Genomic DNA, 15,050 nt, shown 5'->3' with positions numbered 1-15,050 from the left:
AGAAACGCCCATCAGATTTCGGTAAATTCCCACAATTCTCTTGTCTTTTTGCTGACCAGACCAAACCGACTTGTAGTGTTGCTTGCTTTGTTACTCAAGAAATGAAAAGATGCAGTTTCGTCAAAGAAGAAAAAAGTACATAAGGTACATGGTAGTCTCGTCGTTATATTGTGGCGTTGCCAGGCGTGGAGTCGCCGTTAGTAGTGGTGATGCCGTTAATACCGTTGACCACTAATGGGAGACCCTTTTTGTCTGCCTCGATAGTCGTACCGTTGAGGGGGTTTGTGGCTGGTACCGTCGGTGTGGTGGGATTATGCGGCGGTGCACCGGAGGGTAGTCGATGGCGGCCGGTCCCATTCATGACCGGGGATGTAGGCTGTGATTCTATGCCGTTCGTTTGCGCTTGCGACGTCGATGGACGCCGGACTATAGTGCGCGGGGAAGGCGTGGTGCCGTTGAGCATACCAGGGGATGCGGATCCGCTGTGTCCATTGACCAGATGTCCCAATCCTTGCTCCATGCACATCTTCGCATATTCGGGGTCATCTGGCGTCACGGCCACCAACCCTCGCCTGGGGGTACGGTTCTCGGGAAATGGGGTCTTGCTGACGGTGCTGAGCCCAGCCGTCTTCTCATGCACCAATGCACCATTCATATAGTACTTGTTACCGGGCGCAAACCCATGATTTCGATTTGCATCCGGGTCCGTCTTCCACTTGTGGAGTGGCTGCAACTTGAGTGACTCGTCCTCTGGCAGTTCCCGATACGCCATACTGAGCTTAACGTTGCGGAGGTGAGGGATAGTGGGGATGATGAACATTAGATCGGAGGCCTGCCAAACCGAGTTAGTTTAAACCTAAGATTGAACAGATTGTTTCCTAGCAGCTTTTGACTGACCTTGACGAAGAACAAGTCCATATCCAGGAACTTTTGTCGAGCTTCGTTTCGTAGCTTCTCGATCGTCTTGTAGCTCAGTTTGTCGAGATTCTCGTTACCATAGTAGCTTGGCAGTCGTCTCCCCAGATCGTAGAGGTTGGGACTCGTCAGAGAATATCGATCGGCCTCCACACGCCAGATGACGATCTTGGCTATCCGAGACACGGGCGCTCGCTCCCAGGCCGTGTATCTCGATAGTTCCAGGTCCTTCTCGCCAAGGAGCAGCGCAACCTGTGTGTTCAGCAGCCACTGCTCCCGACCCTCCGGCTTGCCCGTGGCCTCTGGGCAAATACAATCATACCGAACACCTTGCATCATGCTGAACTTTTGGGCTATCTCCGTAGCCTTTGGTTGTGCACAGGTATCGAGCCACCTCAGCAAAGGCGGTAATTTGCCAAGACGCACCGCCTCTGCCTCGAGAAACAGTCGTTTCGCTTCGGCTTCCCTGGCTGCTCGTCGCCGCTCGGCTTCTCGTAGACGTTCCTGTTCTTTGCGTTCTTCCTCCTCCTCTCGCTTCTTGCGCGCGGCCTCAGCAGCCTCCCTTTCGAGCTGCTCCTTGCGAAGTCGCTCCTCCTCTTCACGCTTCTTCCTCTCCTCTTCCTCAGCCCGCTGCCGGGCCTCCTCAGCCTCGCGAATACGTTTGGCCTCCTCCTCAGCCTTACGCTTTTGCTCCTCTTCCTCCTTCCGCCTCCGGTCTTCCTCCTCTTTCCGTTTCCTCAATTCCTCAGCTTCTGCCTCCTTTCGCTTCCTCTCCTCTTCGGCCTTGCGTTTCCTTTCTTCCTCCTCCTTCCGCCTCCGCTCTTGCTCTTCTTGTTCCGCTTTGCGTCTCTTTTCAGCTTCCTCTGCTTCGCGTTTTCGTTTTTGCTCTTCCTCGCGGCCACGGCGCTCGCGCTCTTCGCGTTGCTTGCGCTTCTCTTCTTCCGCTATCCTCATGTCTTCCTCCTCCTCTAACCTTCTAGCCTCAGCCTCTTCCTCTGCTTCGATTTCGGCCTGGGTCTTGGCCTTCCCTTCAGTCTTCTCGGGCTCTGGGGGAGCCGTAGCCGCGGGGATGATTGATCCGACATCACGCATCTCAACATCGGTATCCTCATTCTTAACGACGACGTTTCTATCCAGGCTTGCTGGTTTGTTCTTACCAGAGTCCTTACGTTCGCGATCGGCTGTGATTGAATCTGGCTTTAGGTCAGACTTCTTGGGCTTGATGGACTCCCTGCGCTCTTCGTTGTCGTGGTCCCTTCGAATCCTGGTCGAGGGGTCTTTTGAGACTGTTCCCTTGTTGGGACGATCTTCCGATGAAGCTGCCTTCTTCTTTTCCTTCAGACCTTCACCATCAAGCTTCCGTCTTTTTGCAGGTCCGTCACCACCATCCTTGTCAGAAGACGCCCGTGGAGGTGTCGCACTAGAACGATGACGTTTGGCCGATCCTTCACTGGAAACTGAGAGACGGTCACGCGACTCGTCCCTCTTGAGCTGTTTGGCCCTGTCAACAAACTTCTCCGATCTGGGCTTCTCTGTGATGTCGTCTCTGTCCCGCGGGCTCGAGGGTTCTTTGAGCGAAGATGCTGTTGACACCATGCTAGCGCGCCTTTGTTTCTCCCTCTCGCCCTTCAAGTCCTTACCCGACACCAACTTCCTCCTCGGCTTCACTGCCTCGCCTTCTGATGAAATGGCCGCGTTGTCAGCCTCGGCCCGCTTCGGCTTCGTGGAGTGTTTCGACATTGCTGGTGAAGAATCGCGGTCGTTGAAGGAAATTGTGGGGAGCCGGTCATCCTTCCTCGGCCGGCCAGGGCCGCGTTTCGGTGATAGAGGGTCGTCGCGCTCACGGTGCGCCGTCGCTGATTCTAACCTTCTTTTTTCTTTGGGGCTATTGGGCAACTTGGCAGTTGGTGTCTTTTTCGGCTCGCCCGTGGGGCTAGACATCTTGCGCTTATGTATCTTCGACGTCTGTTCGTCTTTCGAGTCTGACTGGGCTGCACGCTTTTGCTCCTTTTCCAAATCGCGTCCCGTTGATTTCCCGGAATCCTTGTGCGATTTCCTGTGGTCATCGTAGGCTTTTTTCAAAATGCGATACTCGTCCTCCCAGTGTGGTCCCTGTCGCCTTTTTGCGATTTCAAAGTACGTCTCTCCTCTGAACCGACGAGTCGGGTCAAATTTGCCAGCCTGGCCCAGAAGAAGCTCAACTACCGCAATGTTTTCCTGACCAATTGCGGCGAGCATAGGCGTGGCCGAGTCAGGCGACATGGAGCTCACAGGGGCTGGGTCTGGGTTGCAGTTGCCCAGAGCTAAAAGGAGATTCATAATAATATCATGACCCCCGCGCGCAGCAGCTACCATGGCCTCTGGGTCGTCAGAAGGGACACGGACTTGCAGAATTCTCATTACGGTCTCTTCATCACCACGACCCGCGGCTTGACGCAACGTCTTCTCATCCATTGGCATGTACAGCAAATGGTTGCTCGTCTTGTTGGCGCGCACTGTACCAGTCCTCCTACCAGAAGAAGCTCCAGGTGGTATGGTGGTGGCTGGTGAGTGTCGCGGGCTGTCGGGCCCGTGCGAATCTCGACCGTCGGTCTGCCTTGGCTGATGCTCCTCGGAAGCCCTACGGCGGTCGCCCATTCTCTGCCTCGCCTCTATTAAAAGCCTCCTCGTCTCTTCGTCATCATCGTCGACCAAATCAAGTGGCTCCTCGCCATTCAGGTTTGCTTTCCGAGGATTTAAACCGGCCTCCAACAAAAGTTTCACAACTTTGGCATGTCCGTTCTCAACGGCATCGAGAAGAGGCGTGTCTTTGTCATTATTAACGCAGTCTAACTGGCAGCCTGCATCGATGAGCAGTTTGACAATCGAGTCAAACCCATTAAGCGACGCGATCTGAAGTGGCGTATTGCCCGCAAAGTCTGCAACATTGAGGTCCTCCGGGCGCTCTTTGAGTCTCTGCTTGCTAGACTCGTAGTCACCTTTGGCGCAAGCCCGAGCAAGCTGAGTTTGTCCATGAGCATCGAGATGACCCTTGCGATGATGTGCCTTGGCGGGCGAGATGGCCACTTCGGCAGCGGCAGGCGTTGCCAGCCTGCGGAGTTTGGAACCGCGAAACCGAGGACTTCCTGCTGGTGATGAATCATCCGAGTGGTACTCCGTAGGCTGAAGAGGCGCCGGTATTCTCTTCTTCTTGTGACTGGGTCCCGTCGAGGATTGACCTGGTAGCTGGGTCGATATGCTGCGTCGATGTGCGCGACTTGCTGGTGACACAGACCTAACGCGCGGGTTTGACTGATCATCATGATGCGACCTCGCTGTCTTCACAGAACCGTGGTTTGAGTTGTGATTGCCGGCGCTGTGCTCACGATCAAGACGCCTGGTGTGACCATTGTCCTTGTCAATGGTACCAGTACGTTGGCGTCGAGCTTTGTGAGTTTCAGCTTCGTCCTCAGACTCGGCTTTTGGGGCTTTCCTCTTGTGCCCAAGCAGCTTATCCGCGGGGTTTAGCCTGTCTTTATGACTGACTGTTGACTTTGGGGAGTGCCCTCGCATCGACTCGGAGTCGGAAGGCGCAGACTGGGCCGTAGACAGACGACGCCGGCGAGGTTGCTGAGGAATGTGAGAGCGAGCTGAAGACGAAAACGCAGGTGGTGGTGAGTTGGAGACAGAGCCAAGGCCGTTGCTACTGGCATCGCCTTTGCTCCGCAGCGTGTCGGAAGCACCTTGTGGACGCTTCTTTTTCAGAATGGTCGTGTCCGACGCAGCACTGTCCTTGGATTGCGCATGTTTGCTGCTTGGTTTGTCGGCCTCGCAGGGTTCCTTGGACACGCTGTGGGACTTGCGAGGGGGGATTACTGCCGTTGCGCTCTCCTCCGTGTCGCTCTTGGCTTCATGCTTGATCAACTTGCGCGTCTTGGATGGAGAGTGTTGACCATCCTTGCCAGGCAGCACTATGGTCTCAGCCTCAGAATTTGCATCAGCACCGCCATCGTCGTCGTGACTGTTCGCCTTCGAGTCCCTGACTGGAGGTGAAGAGTTGAATTCGGCTGGTGCTTTCTGGCTCAATGGTCCTTTCGGAGTATGGTTTCCTGTTGGTTTAGTGTGCTCTGCTGGAGCCTTCTCGGGAGAAGCGGGTGGCTTCCTGGAGGCGGCGTCGACAGCATTTTGCGCGTCCATGACATTTAATATGTGTTCCGACTACGCTTTTGCACCATGCTGGGCACGTCGGGAGCGCGCGAGAGGCTGTGGCCGGTTGGGGGAGTGGGCGACGATTGATCCGCCAGACCAAGCGATAGCAGTCACAGGGCTGTTTTGAATCAATGCCTAAGTCGTGACGAAGAGGTGCAAAAAAAAGAAGAAAAAAAAAGGGCTTGAGAGATCCCGATCACTGAAGGATTCGTTGGGGTCAGTCTGTACAGAGTACAACGCAAGAGGAACAAAAGAGATCCGTGGATTGCCGAGTCGCCGTCGACCAAGGGAGCCTCGTTGAGACGTGCGACCTGTGCTGCGGGACTGGAGAGGTTGGGTGGCAGTTGTGGATTGAGGGCGGGAGGGGAGGCACAGGCTCCGTCCTTTGTTTTTTTTTCGTGTTTGCTTCGTCGTCGTGGTCGTCGGGAATCGTTTCAGCAATCGGTCGAAAATTCGTGTCGAATTTCGAGTGGTAAGGCTCTGCAGGTGTAGGGGAAAATCGATTGATGAGCCTGGGTTTTTGGAACGAGAGCGACAGGCTGTGAGGCTTTCCAAATCTCTGAAGGACCGTTGTAGTAGGGGGAAACGGCAAAGACTCAACACCAGCACACAAGAGGGCGCACGGAGGATGGGAGACCCACCCTCGACCAGGATCCTGATCAGCTGCTGGTCGCCATTGGCCCGCGGCACGACGGCGAACCACTGATGCCCCCGCCGCCGTTTTTCTTTGGTGTGTCGGGACTGGGGGGTCCACGCTTGGAATTCAAGATTGAGGCGTTGCACGCAATGTCAAACCGACCGCCGACAGCCTGGCTTGGGCTTCTTTATCTGTGCTTACAGGTGTCTTGGCTTGTCAGGTCTGTCTGTCACCTGGCGGGGCTGATTGTCTGTTTTCTTTGTTGCTTTTTCTTTTTTTGCTATCTGTCTTTCTCTGCTTTTTTTGCCTTGTTTGTCACGCTTCTCGAAGCCTTTCAATTTTTATTTTATTTTATACTCAACCGGGAATCCAATTTATGTTTTTTTAATGGAGCCAGAACGACCTTGTGTAGATTCACCTAGGGTATGCGAGATGCGATTAATTACCCACTGCTCAATTTGGTTTGGCTTCCCATTCGAGGATCAATTCACGAGACACAGACGGGAGTGATTGCGGGATTGAATTGCGGGCCCGTTGTCTCTGATTGGCGTTTGCGGTCTCCGATAATTTGTGAACCTGCCTTGCCTGCCTTTGCTTGGTTGGGGTGCTAGCGTGCTGGTGAGAAGGCAAAAAAAATCATAACAAACAAACATGAATCTACCTACCTAGGTAGCCCAGGACATAGGTACCCATGGCTGACTCCTCTGATTACATACATGAACAGACCAACTCGAACTGCTTTGCCGATTCAAGTTGATTTGACGTACAGCCATCAAGCCGTACTAAACCCCAAAAATATCGCCGGATAAAAGTAAACTTCTTGGGATCTTAGTGCATTCGACAATCTTGCGACAAGTCAAGCGCGAAATTAGACTTGACCTGAGTCCGTCATCAACTCCTCACGACTCTCAAGAATATCAGCTGACCCAGGGGTTGGACAGGGGTTGCCTGTTACCAGCAAATCCAGATCTCTGCCTTCCAAGGTCGTACGGAGTAGCGAGAGGCAAAGCGAGAGAGAGGGATAGAAAAAAAAAAAAAAAAAAAAAAAAGACAGCCAAGAGGGAAGGAAAGCGCACTCAGCGCAGAGCGCCTGACCAGATCCGCGCGCCACAAACACCAACCCCGCTTTGCCACGCCTTCCAGCCTTCTCAATCCATCCAAGATTTTATTCAGCTGTAGCATGCAATCGAAAGGGAGAAACGCACGCAATACGGGCTGACGCAGTTGTTTGCCTCACGCTTGCATTTCCCGCCATAATAACCAACCTCCAAAAACAGAATCGGCTACAGGTTCCATTTTGATATTGATTAACAGCGCTACTGCTTGCGTTCAGTTGGATGCTTGCTGACTGTCAAACGCCGACCCGGCCACTCCGATCTCGAACCTGTAAACTATGACCGATAACGATAACAACTCTCGAGCTCCTACGGCCGCAGCTGACCTTCCCAGATTGCCCAGCTCACTGCGAGAGGCCATCATAAATTCTCTCCCACGGACTGCTTTTTACATTTCAGAATTTCTAAGCGAGGAGGAAGAAAGGCAGATCCTATCCAAGGTAAGGCGGATTCGCTCAAAACATCATCGAGGCAACAAAGCAACTCTCAACTCAGCCCTGCCAGGCACATACACGGATCAACGTTGTATGTTCCCCACCAACTGACGCGACCATTTACCGCCGTTCCAGATAGATGCGGCCCCCAAACCGAGATGGAAACAACTTACCCATCGTAGGCTTCAACCCTGGCCCTCAGACTTAGTCAACAACACTCTCTTGGATGCACCTCTACCGGCATGGCTTGAAGACCCTGTTGTAACTAGACTGGCGGCTATCCCCCTTGCCAGCACGACCGAGGACTCCATATTCTCCGACAGTCCACACCGTCGCCCGAACCATGTACTCATCAACGAATACCCTTCAGGCGTCGGCATCATGCCACACAAGGTAGGTCACTCAAGCTATGGCCTCGATCCGGAATGTTCTTCCGGAAAGCTTATCAAGTGTGCAGGACGGACCAGCGTATCACCCGGTAGTTTGTACCGTCAGTCTTGGAGGCAGCCTTTGTCTCAACATACATAAAAGCAAGGACGATGGAACTCTAGAGTCTGAGCCCTCGTGGCGAGTGCTACAAGAGCCCAGAAGCCTTTTGATCACCACTCATGACCTTTACACGAATTATCTCCATGGTATCGCAGACGTAAATGCAGATGAAGGACTCTCCGAGGCAACCGTTGCAAACTGGGACCTTCTGCGATCCAAGGAACCGTTTGTTGGCGGACGCAACGAACGTACAGTACGGACGAGCCTCACATACAGAGACGTCTTGAAGGTTTCCAAGCTAGGCAATAAGTTTGGTGCTTTCGTCAATCGATAAGACCAAGTCGACTGTCTATACGCGATTTTGTCATCTCGCCATGATGCTTGCTTCGAACCGACTAGTACACCAGAGGGATCATGGTCCATCGGGCCGCTATCTTTTCGGCACCGAATTTGGCCTCATACCATTTTCGAGTGCCGTGTGCCGTCAAGCCAAGGTTGACTGCCACAAATACAATTGCCGACAGTATTGTTTTGTTAAACATCTGCCCTTCCGGTGCTGCCACGATGGCCAGCGAGATGTAGATGAGACACTCGCAGGTGTAGTGGGCGCAAACCGTGTATTGGAAGAGCCCTCGTGTTGGGAGCGAGTATTTCTTGAGACTTGCCAAGTGACTGTGGCACTTGAACTGAGTCACCGAGACGATGATGAACATGACAGAGCCTGTGAAAACCTTGAGACCAGGGCTATGGGCGTCATTGGGTTTTGACCATTGGTCGAGGATGGATCCTTTGGGTACACAAGATTAGTGGTTTGGGAATGAAATTTGGCGCCCCTGGCTGATGATTTTACGGTGAAGGTGTGAGCACGCTCACCTGAACCTTCGATCCACACGGCAACACTCATGGATATGTAGAAAGACAGCCCGAGTGCCCAATGGATGATCCACATCTTGGAAGTCGAAGATCGGAGAACGAATAGCTGCTCGAATAGTCGCCTAGCTCCCTGTAGTGCCATCAAAGCCCATGCCACCTTGACCGCCACCAGGCTCTGGCCCATGGCTTCAGAACGGCTAGCATCCTGGGTTGACACGATCACCCGCAGAATTTCACCTTGAAAGGCAAACTGGTATGCCCAAAAGGCTGAGCTGGCCAGCGATATTGCATAAAAAGCAGCGAACCACGAGTGTGGTATCTGGCCCCACGACGTGACGGTGGCGGTGATGTTCTCCAGCCAGTCGCTTCCAGCCGCAGCTGCACTTTGTCTCGAGCCACCGCGGGCGCCGTAGTCAAGAAGGAGTCTGCGAGTCCGCGAAGGTAAGACTGTGAGGGCGAGGACTGCAGCTGCTGCTAGGATGAAGAAAGTCTGTACCCATTGGGCTGGGGACAGCAACTGGAGGACGGCAAGGCCGGCATCGTAAACCCCCATTGCTCTACAGGTATTTTTTTATTCGCCCTTGGCGAATTTCGAGTAAAATTCACCTTACTGGGTCTGGAATAGCGACGGCGGCACAACTTGCGTTTGGACAGACCGAAGTGGTGTTGGGCGGATGCTTGGGAAGTTTGCTGAATGTTTGTTGGACGTCACCTTGCCCGCTGGTTTCTTCAAGCTTTCGACGACCCACCAAACACCCTGGAAGTTCAGTTGCTTCTCCACCAGACGCTTGGGTCAACATCATGTGCTTGTCTTGGGGACGCATTTCTTAAACACTCTACTACTGGTGCCAATTAGACTATGAAAAGTAAACTCTGCGCAATTTTCTCCCTTTATTTTGCCGGTGATTTCGGCAGTAAGGAGTTTGTTTTGTACTCAAAGTCACTCGAGCTTCTTGATGTGTTCCACGTAATGGCTGCCATAGTACTGATATCCATCATCTTGGCTGGGATGAGGCAGCCCCGCAGACTTGCATGTGCTGGGGGCTGACCTACAGTAGTCAGTACTCTACCTTGGTTAATACGGGCCTGCATAGACGAACAGTGCTGTGCCTGCCGTTTGAATGAAAGCTTGCCGGCTAAAACAATAGTCTAATCTTTGTGTCGGTCGTCCTTTTCCACGGCTGAGGTTAATTGCTTCCTCGGCATAATTTGTTTCGTGTCCCTGTGATTGCTGACATAGATTTTCGCTGTCTATCGACTCGGTGGTGACTTTTTTGAAGTTTGCAAATTTGCGCAATGGCTGTAAGTTACTAGATAGTTTTAATCCAAGAGAGATATCTAGATAGTCATGGTGACTATATCGTGAGAATTGACTAACATGCGCTGTTAGGCACCTTGGCCCCAAGTGGTTCTTCTTGGAGACTCGCTCTTTCAGGGCGCATCCGATGTTCAGGGCGGATTCTCTTTCCAAGGAGCACTGCAAAATCGTGAGTGGGATCAATGTTCCATGCCGTCGGGCTACTGTTGCAAATGAGCGACATCAACACCATACAGGCCCAACCCGGACCTTTGAAGCTGATAATGCGGCATACTCTCCGGAAAAGACTGCCAGCGGCGATATGATGTCATAAACAGAGGTTTTTCGGGCTACAATACCTCGCAGGTTCTCAAGATTCTACCTGAAATTATCCAGGCTCCTCATTCGGCAGGCCCTCAGCTCAAGTACCTGGTCGTCCTCCTCGGAGCCAACGACGCAGCCTTGCCCTCGCCTGTCGATAACCAGCACGTGGACCTTGGTCAGTACAAGACCAACCTGCGCGCCATCGTCACGCACCCGCACGTCGTCGCCCATAAGCCCAAGATCCTCCTTGTGACGCCGCCGCCCCTGGACGAGATTCGTCTCGGCGCCATCGACCGCGCCAACGGCCGCGACGGGCCCTCGCGCCGCGCAAGAGTATCGGCTTCTTACTCGGCCGCGGCCCGCGAGTTGGCCGGCGAGTTGGCACCTAGCGGCGTGGTGCTCATCGATCTGTGGAAGGAGCTCATGGACGTAGCTGTAGCTAAAACGCCCGGGTTCTACGGGGTGGGCGATGCACTGCTAGGGGACCCAGGGTGTGGCCTATGTGGTCATCTGGAGAACCTGCTTCCCGACGGTTTGCACATGAGCGGGGAGGCATACCGGGTGTTTTACGATGCTGTGAGACCACATATCATCCCCGAGATTGCGACGCTGGGTAATGGGGAGGGTCATGTGCTACCCGAGTGGCGGGTGGCGCCCTGGAGCTAAAGGGTGGAACCGGGGGGTTAGGGTTGATGCGATCGGATATATCGGTGCTACCTACCATCATCTTGCATCATGTATATTATTAGATTACATAACGTTGCCTACCTGAGTACCTACCCTACCAGCCAGCAGGCATTGGTGTTGTTTGGAACCTGCAGATAAATCCACTTCTAACTATGGTTTTTTTTTTTTTTTTCAATGCAACGTTTTTGATTTCCCTGTCGCTTGGTTGCATGTTAAAATAGGTCAGGTACAGTCAGGTGCGGTGCGAGGTGAGCCACGGATCATATGCCGGCAAATCCCTAATCAGGAGACTATTTGCAGAAACGTTATCATTACCAAGATGGAGTGCCACCTCGTCACCAAAGACGAAACGCAAATGCAGCACGATGGCTGCTTTGCTTCCCGCATCAGTGCGAACCGTCCGAGAGCCGCCTCGCGGGGCACGGTCCAGTCGTCCATCTATGGTACGAAGGAGGTACCTTACCTTGCTAGGGGTGGGGGGTCAGCCAACACCCAGTTCGCCAGCAACAGCAGTAAATCATGTTTGAGTGTGTTGTCGGTGTGTGTTTCCCAGAGTAAATTATGTACGACCAACTCATACCTTGCACATGCTTTAATGCTCTCTTCTATTGGCTAATATGCACAGGTGGCTCCCATGAATATTCATGGGCCTAAAAAATTAGTTGTTAATACGAACAAAATCTTTATTTTCGATCGAAACCTTAAGACCGTAGGATTTTTTGGTTTAGCAAGCCTCCAACGCCGTGGAGATTGCTCGCTGCAGAAGCACGCCGTCTGTCAATGCTTTCTTTCCTGGCCCGCATCAATTTACCAGACTAACGCATTCCATTAATTCCACACAAAACTCCACCACACCTTGTGACAGTGCATTACCACCACCCCCAAATCTACCAACGACTCCAACCAACCGACCATCCATTCCCATCACCAAATTCTTCCAGGCTACCTACCTACCTAGGCACCTTAATTGTCACTGCCGGCGGACTACCGCAATCAGAGGAAGCACAACAGCAAAACGCACAATACCGATCTCCTCGCTTTGGTGTTCCACTCTATCAATCAATCTTGCCGATCAGCACTCGACCTGACGACGGCCAATTGTTATTCGGTCCACGCCTGGAAACAGCAATAGACCAATTTTGACTCTCAGCCAGACCACACCCATCGACCTTCTCGATCGACTATCTGCCTCGCCGACAGATTCCGTGACGCTGTCCCTTTGCTTGATACAGCTGTGATCCTCGATTCCTCGCAAGCACCGACCCACGCGTACATATCGCTCGAACATTTCTACCCTTGTCGGAATCTCGATCTCCAACGTCACTCAGCCACCACAAGTTTAACACGTACCGGCATTTACCGCCCCCCCCCCCCCCCATAGCATAGCAGCCATCCCAAATAAATATCCTCGGCTCCAATACGCTCTTTATCGACTGCACAACCTTTGGAGATCAGAATAGCGTGCTCAATTGCCGAATCCTTGGGTGGATTAACCTCGCCTCGATAAATTCCTGGACTAAATAAGCCACGAATCCCGCGATCCCGACACACCCTGACCTCCAAAAGCGTACGCCGTGAAACATCTGTATTGTTGCGACATCGCCGAGGGACCACGAGGTCGTTGCGTGCGATGTTGCGGGTGGCGGACCCTTAGGATCAGAGTCGAGTTGCCGGGATCGCAGGCTTTGCACACGTATCCAGCCAGCCAGTCATAGGGTGCTCCCCCCAACGATTCGGTGCCTGACAACTCGCAACATCGGCTTCGTGGCCCACCGTCGCCTTGCTTCTGCTATTACTTTCATTCCTACGAGCCTCGAATACGAGCCCGAAGTCAAGCTCCCTAGCCGGCTGGGAATGGATCCCCGCTTCGCCGCCACCCGGGACGACCTTTACAATGTCCAGATGGAGGTGAAGCAACTGCAGGTCACTCAACACAGCCATGCTGAGAGGCTTATGAGGGTAGAGAAGCGCCTGGCTGAGGACGCTGCGGTTAAATCCGTATGGGCAACGCCGCAGTTCCCGAGTGCCTTGAGTGGCACGCCCCAGCATGGTGCGTATACACACTCTTTCCGCAGGGTCTCTCTCTGAGCGTTTCCATGCACCGATAGGCAGACCGAGTCTAATTGCATCTTGCTAGGTCCTCTGCAAATTTCGCACGCTGATGTTTTCGACGACTTTGACGAGCACGGCCAGAATCTGCTTGGCTCCCTGCACCTGGATGCTGAGGACGAGCCGGTTCGGCGCGGCGCGGCATCACGTGCCAACAGTGTCCGCTTTGATGAGAGTGCGCTGCAGGCTTCCGGCTGGGGCCAGAGCACTCGCCAGGCGGGCGATTTTGCCCCAATCAGACCGACCAGTGGCTTCGGTATGATGGAGCGGTCCCTGTCACACAAGTCGGACGGAAGGCATAGCTCTGCAGGCCACTCTGTCCATTCTGTTCACTCAGTGGCGTCTGGCCGAGGTAGTAGTTTGGGCCACCTTGACACCAACTCGGTATTCGGGGCACGGGAGGAGGATTCGCCAGTTGAGATACCTGAGCCGCCCCCTGGCTTATTTGTCTTGGGATCGGTACCCGCCATTGTGAGGTGTTGGCTGACCGAAAACTTTGCCCACAACACTTTGCTATATGCCGACGTCTGCTCAGGGGCACAAAGATCTACCTTGGATTACTCTCTTGCCAAGGAGCTCGACCTGCTTAGCGATATTCATAAAGGCGCGGATGGCATCAGTCGTTTGACACTCACGGTCTATCTCGCCGAGGCTATTGTTAGCCAGTCGAACTCGACACGGTCACCAGGTCCGGTGCCGCATATACCCAACATGACGGTCAACTTTGAGATAACGGGCCTAGACGTTCCTGAAAGCCCCGAGAGCAAGAAATCGATTCGCATCTTCATTGGAACCGACGCCCTCCGGGCCCACAGCGCCGATCTCTTGTTCTCGCAGAACCTGATGACATTGTACAGCAGCAACCGGGACAAGCTATCAGTTCCTTTCGTGAGGCCGGAGGATGATTCTCTGTTTCGTTTCTTGACCACGGTCAACATCGTCCCTGAGAAACCTAAACTCAACGCCTCTGCGCCCGAGTTCGTTCTGGGCAACGGTGCGAAGTCTTCTCCTCCACGACAGCCCGCAGCTACCGTCAACCAGCAGCCGGCCGGGAAGGACAGCAAGTCGCAAGACGGCCTTCACGGACAAAGGTCCATGTCGCCGCTCGCACTTCCTCCCTATCAGCAGCAAAGAGATGTTACTGGGTCCAGCACACATTCTGAAAGTGGCGCAGAGAGCGAACAACCGTCTACCAAGGGAAGGAGCACCAGCAGTGGCAAGGACGAGCCATCGCTATCGTCCTCGGACACCAACCACAACACTCGCCGTTCAACTACAGAGTCTACACCGGGCATATGGGGTTCTTGGCGACAGGGAGCGGCCGCCGTCAATGGAAGCGGAGGTGATGGAGCCGCAGCTCAGCGTGGGGAGAATGGGTTGAGCGGCTACCAACCAGCCGGGCGCAGCCGTATGAAGGTCCTGAAGCCCAGCAAGTCGGCTGCTGGTGGCGGCAATACGACGTCTTCATCCACCCGAACAGGCCAATCCTACGAACCACCGCCGCAGACATCGTCACGAAGCAGCGGCGAGCACCGGCGGAAGAGCGCTGCTGCTGCTGCTGCTTCTGGTGCGACGAGCGCTACCGAGAATACGTCGATGACTAGCAGCACCCACACAGTTCGCTGGGAGAAGCGCAGCATCAGTGGGAGCATCTCGAGTTTCAAAGACGGGAAGCTCGGTGGTGCGGTTAACTCTGAGTCTCGGAGCTCGTCAGCCACGCTGCCGAGGTCAGCGAACCCTGTCGGCGGCGCATCGGCCTTTTCGTGGATGACTCCGGCGCCCAAACCCAAGACTCCAGCGGTTGGCGAGTGATTGATAGTCTGGACGAAGAGCTCTTTTGAGCTTGCTCCGGCCCGCTTACCGGGATATGATATCAAGCGATTTCATGGCAAAGAGGCATTCAAGGCCATCTACCATGGGTGGCAAACAGTTTCTATTCGTAGTAGACCTGGGAAGAAGGCCCTTTGTTGTCGCTCTGGACG

General features: G+C 53.8%; 5 protein-coding genes across 6 annotated transcripts; 3 read left to right on the top strand and 2 right to left on the bottom strand.

Annotated features, from left to right (window-relative positions):
- Positions 1-163: 163 nt before the first annotated feature.
- MGG_05727 (ankyrin repeat protein) lies at positions 164-5,091 on the bottom strand (the record flags this gene model as incomplete). The annotated part of the gene is made up of 2 exons (XM_003710589.1): positions 164-832; positions 898-5,091. The coding sequence occupies 2 exons, from the start codon at positions 5,089-5,091 to the stop codon at positions 164-166; spliced, it is 4,863 nt and encodes a 1,620-aa protein (XP_003710637.1).
- A 1,262-nt stretch (positions 5,092-6,353) lies between these two features.
- MGG_15163 (calpain) lies at positions 6,354-9,486 on the top strand. Its single transcript, XM_003710588.1, has 4 exons — positions 6,354-6,623; positions 6,682-7,295; positions 7,425-7,682; positions 7,747-9,486. Exons 2-4 carry the CDS (start codon positions 7,134-7,136, stop codon positions 8,110-8,112), a joined length of 786 nt encoding a protein of 261 aa, XP_003710636.1. The 5' UTR covers positions 6,354-6,623; positions 6,682-7,133; the 3' UTR covers positions 8,113-9,486.
- Positions 6,968-11,160, bottom strand: MGG_13163 (uncharacterized protein). The gene is made up of 3 exons (XM_003710587.1): positions 11,041-11,160; positions 8,652-10,934; positions 6,968-8,565 (listed from the first exon to the last, which is right to left on the bottom strand). Exons 2-3 carry the CDS (start codon positions 9,202-9,204, stop codon positions 8,174-8,176), a joined length of 945 nt encoding a protein of 314 aa, XP_003710635.1. The 5' UTR covers positions 9,205-10,934; positions 11,041-11,160; the 3' UTR covers positions 6,968-8,173.
- Positions 11,078-11,635, top strand: MGG_16454 (the record flags this gene model as incomplete). 2 transcript variants are annotated; one of them, XM_003710586.1, is made up of 3 exons in its annotated part: positions 11,078-11,195; positions 11,260-11,522; positions 11,585-11,635. In XM_003710586.1, exons 2-3 carry the CDS (start codon positions 11,279-11,281, stop codon positions 11,611-11,613), a joined length of 273 nt encoding a protein of 90 aa, XP_003710634.1. In that variant the 5' UTR covers positions 11,078-11,195; positions 11,260-11,278. The 2 variants fall into 2 exon arrangements, with proteins under 2 accessions (XP_003710634.1, XP_003710633.1); XM_003710585.1 differs by having other exon boundaries at positions 11,172-11,499; positions 11,585-11,597.
- Positions 11,636-12,813: 1,178 nt separating this feature from the next.
- MGG_13161 (uncharacterized protein) lies at positions 12,814-14,880 on the top strand (the record flags this gene model as incomplete). The annotated part of the gene is made up of 2 exons (XM_003710584.1): positions 12,814-13,009; positions 13,097-14,880. 2 exons carry the CDS (start codon positions 12,814-12,816, stop codon positions 14,878-14,880), a joined length of 1,980 nt encoding a protein of 659 aa, XP_003710632.1.
- Positions 14,881-15,050: the final 170 nt, after the last annotated feature.

The sequence above is a fragment of the Pyricularia oryzae genome, chromosome 1 (genome assembly GCF_000002495.2).
Source record: "Pyricularia oryzae 70-15 chromosome 1, whole genome shotgun sequence".
NCBI classification, from domain to species: domain Eukaryota; kingdom Fungi; phylum Ascomycota; class Sordariomycetes; order Magnaporthales; family Pyriculariaceae; genus Pyricularia; species Pyricularia oryzae.
This window is presented reverse-complemented; position numbering and strand designations above follow the sequence as displayed.

What these genes read in the sequence shown, in the direction of transcription:
- MGG_15163 (XM_003710588.1), top strand. Translation starts at nt 7,134, where the DNA reads ATGACCGATAACGATAACAACTCTCGAGCTCCTACGGCCGCAGCTGAC. An exon ending in AAAGGCAGATCCTATCCAAG is followed by an intron (nt 7,296 to 7,424) that starts GTAAGGCGGATT and finishes CCGCCGTTCCAG; the next exon opens with ATAGATGCGGCCCCCAAACC. An exon ending in TCGGCATCATGCCACACAAG is followed by an intron (nt 7,683 to 7,746) that starts GTAGGTCACTCA and finishes TCAAGTGTGCAG; the next exon opens with GACGGACCAGCGTATCACCC.
- MGG_13163 (XM_003710587.1), bottom strand. Translation starts at nt 9,204, where the DNA reads ATGGGGGTTTACGATGCCGGCCTTGCCGTCCTCCAGTTGCTGTCCCCA. An exon ending in CGTGTGGATCGAAGGTTCAG is followed by an intron (nt 8,566 to 8,651) that starts GTGAGCGTGCTC and finishes GTGTACCCAAAG; the next exon opens with GATCCATCCTCGACCAATGG.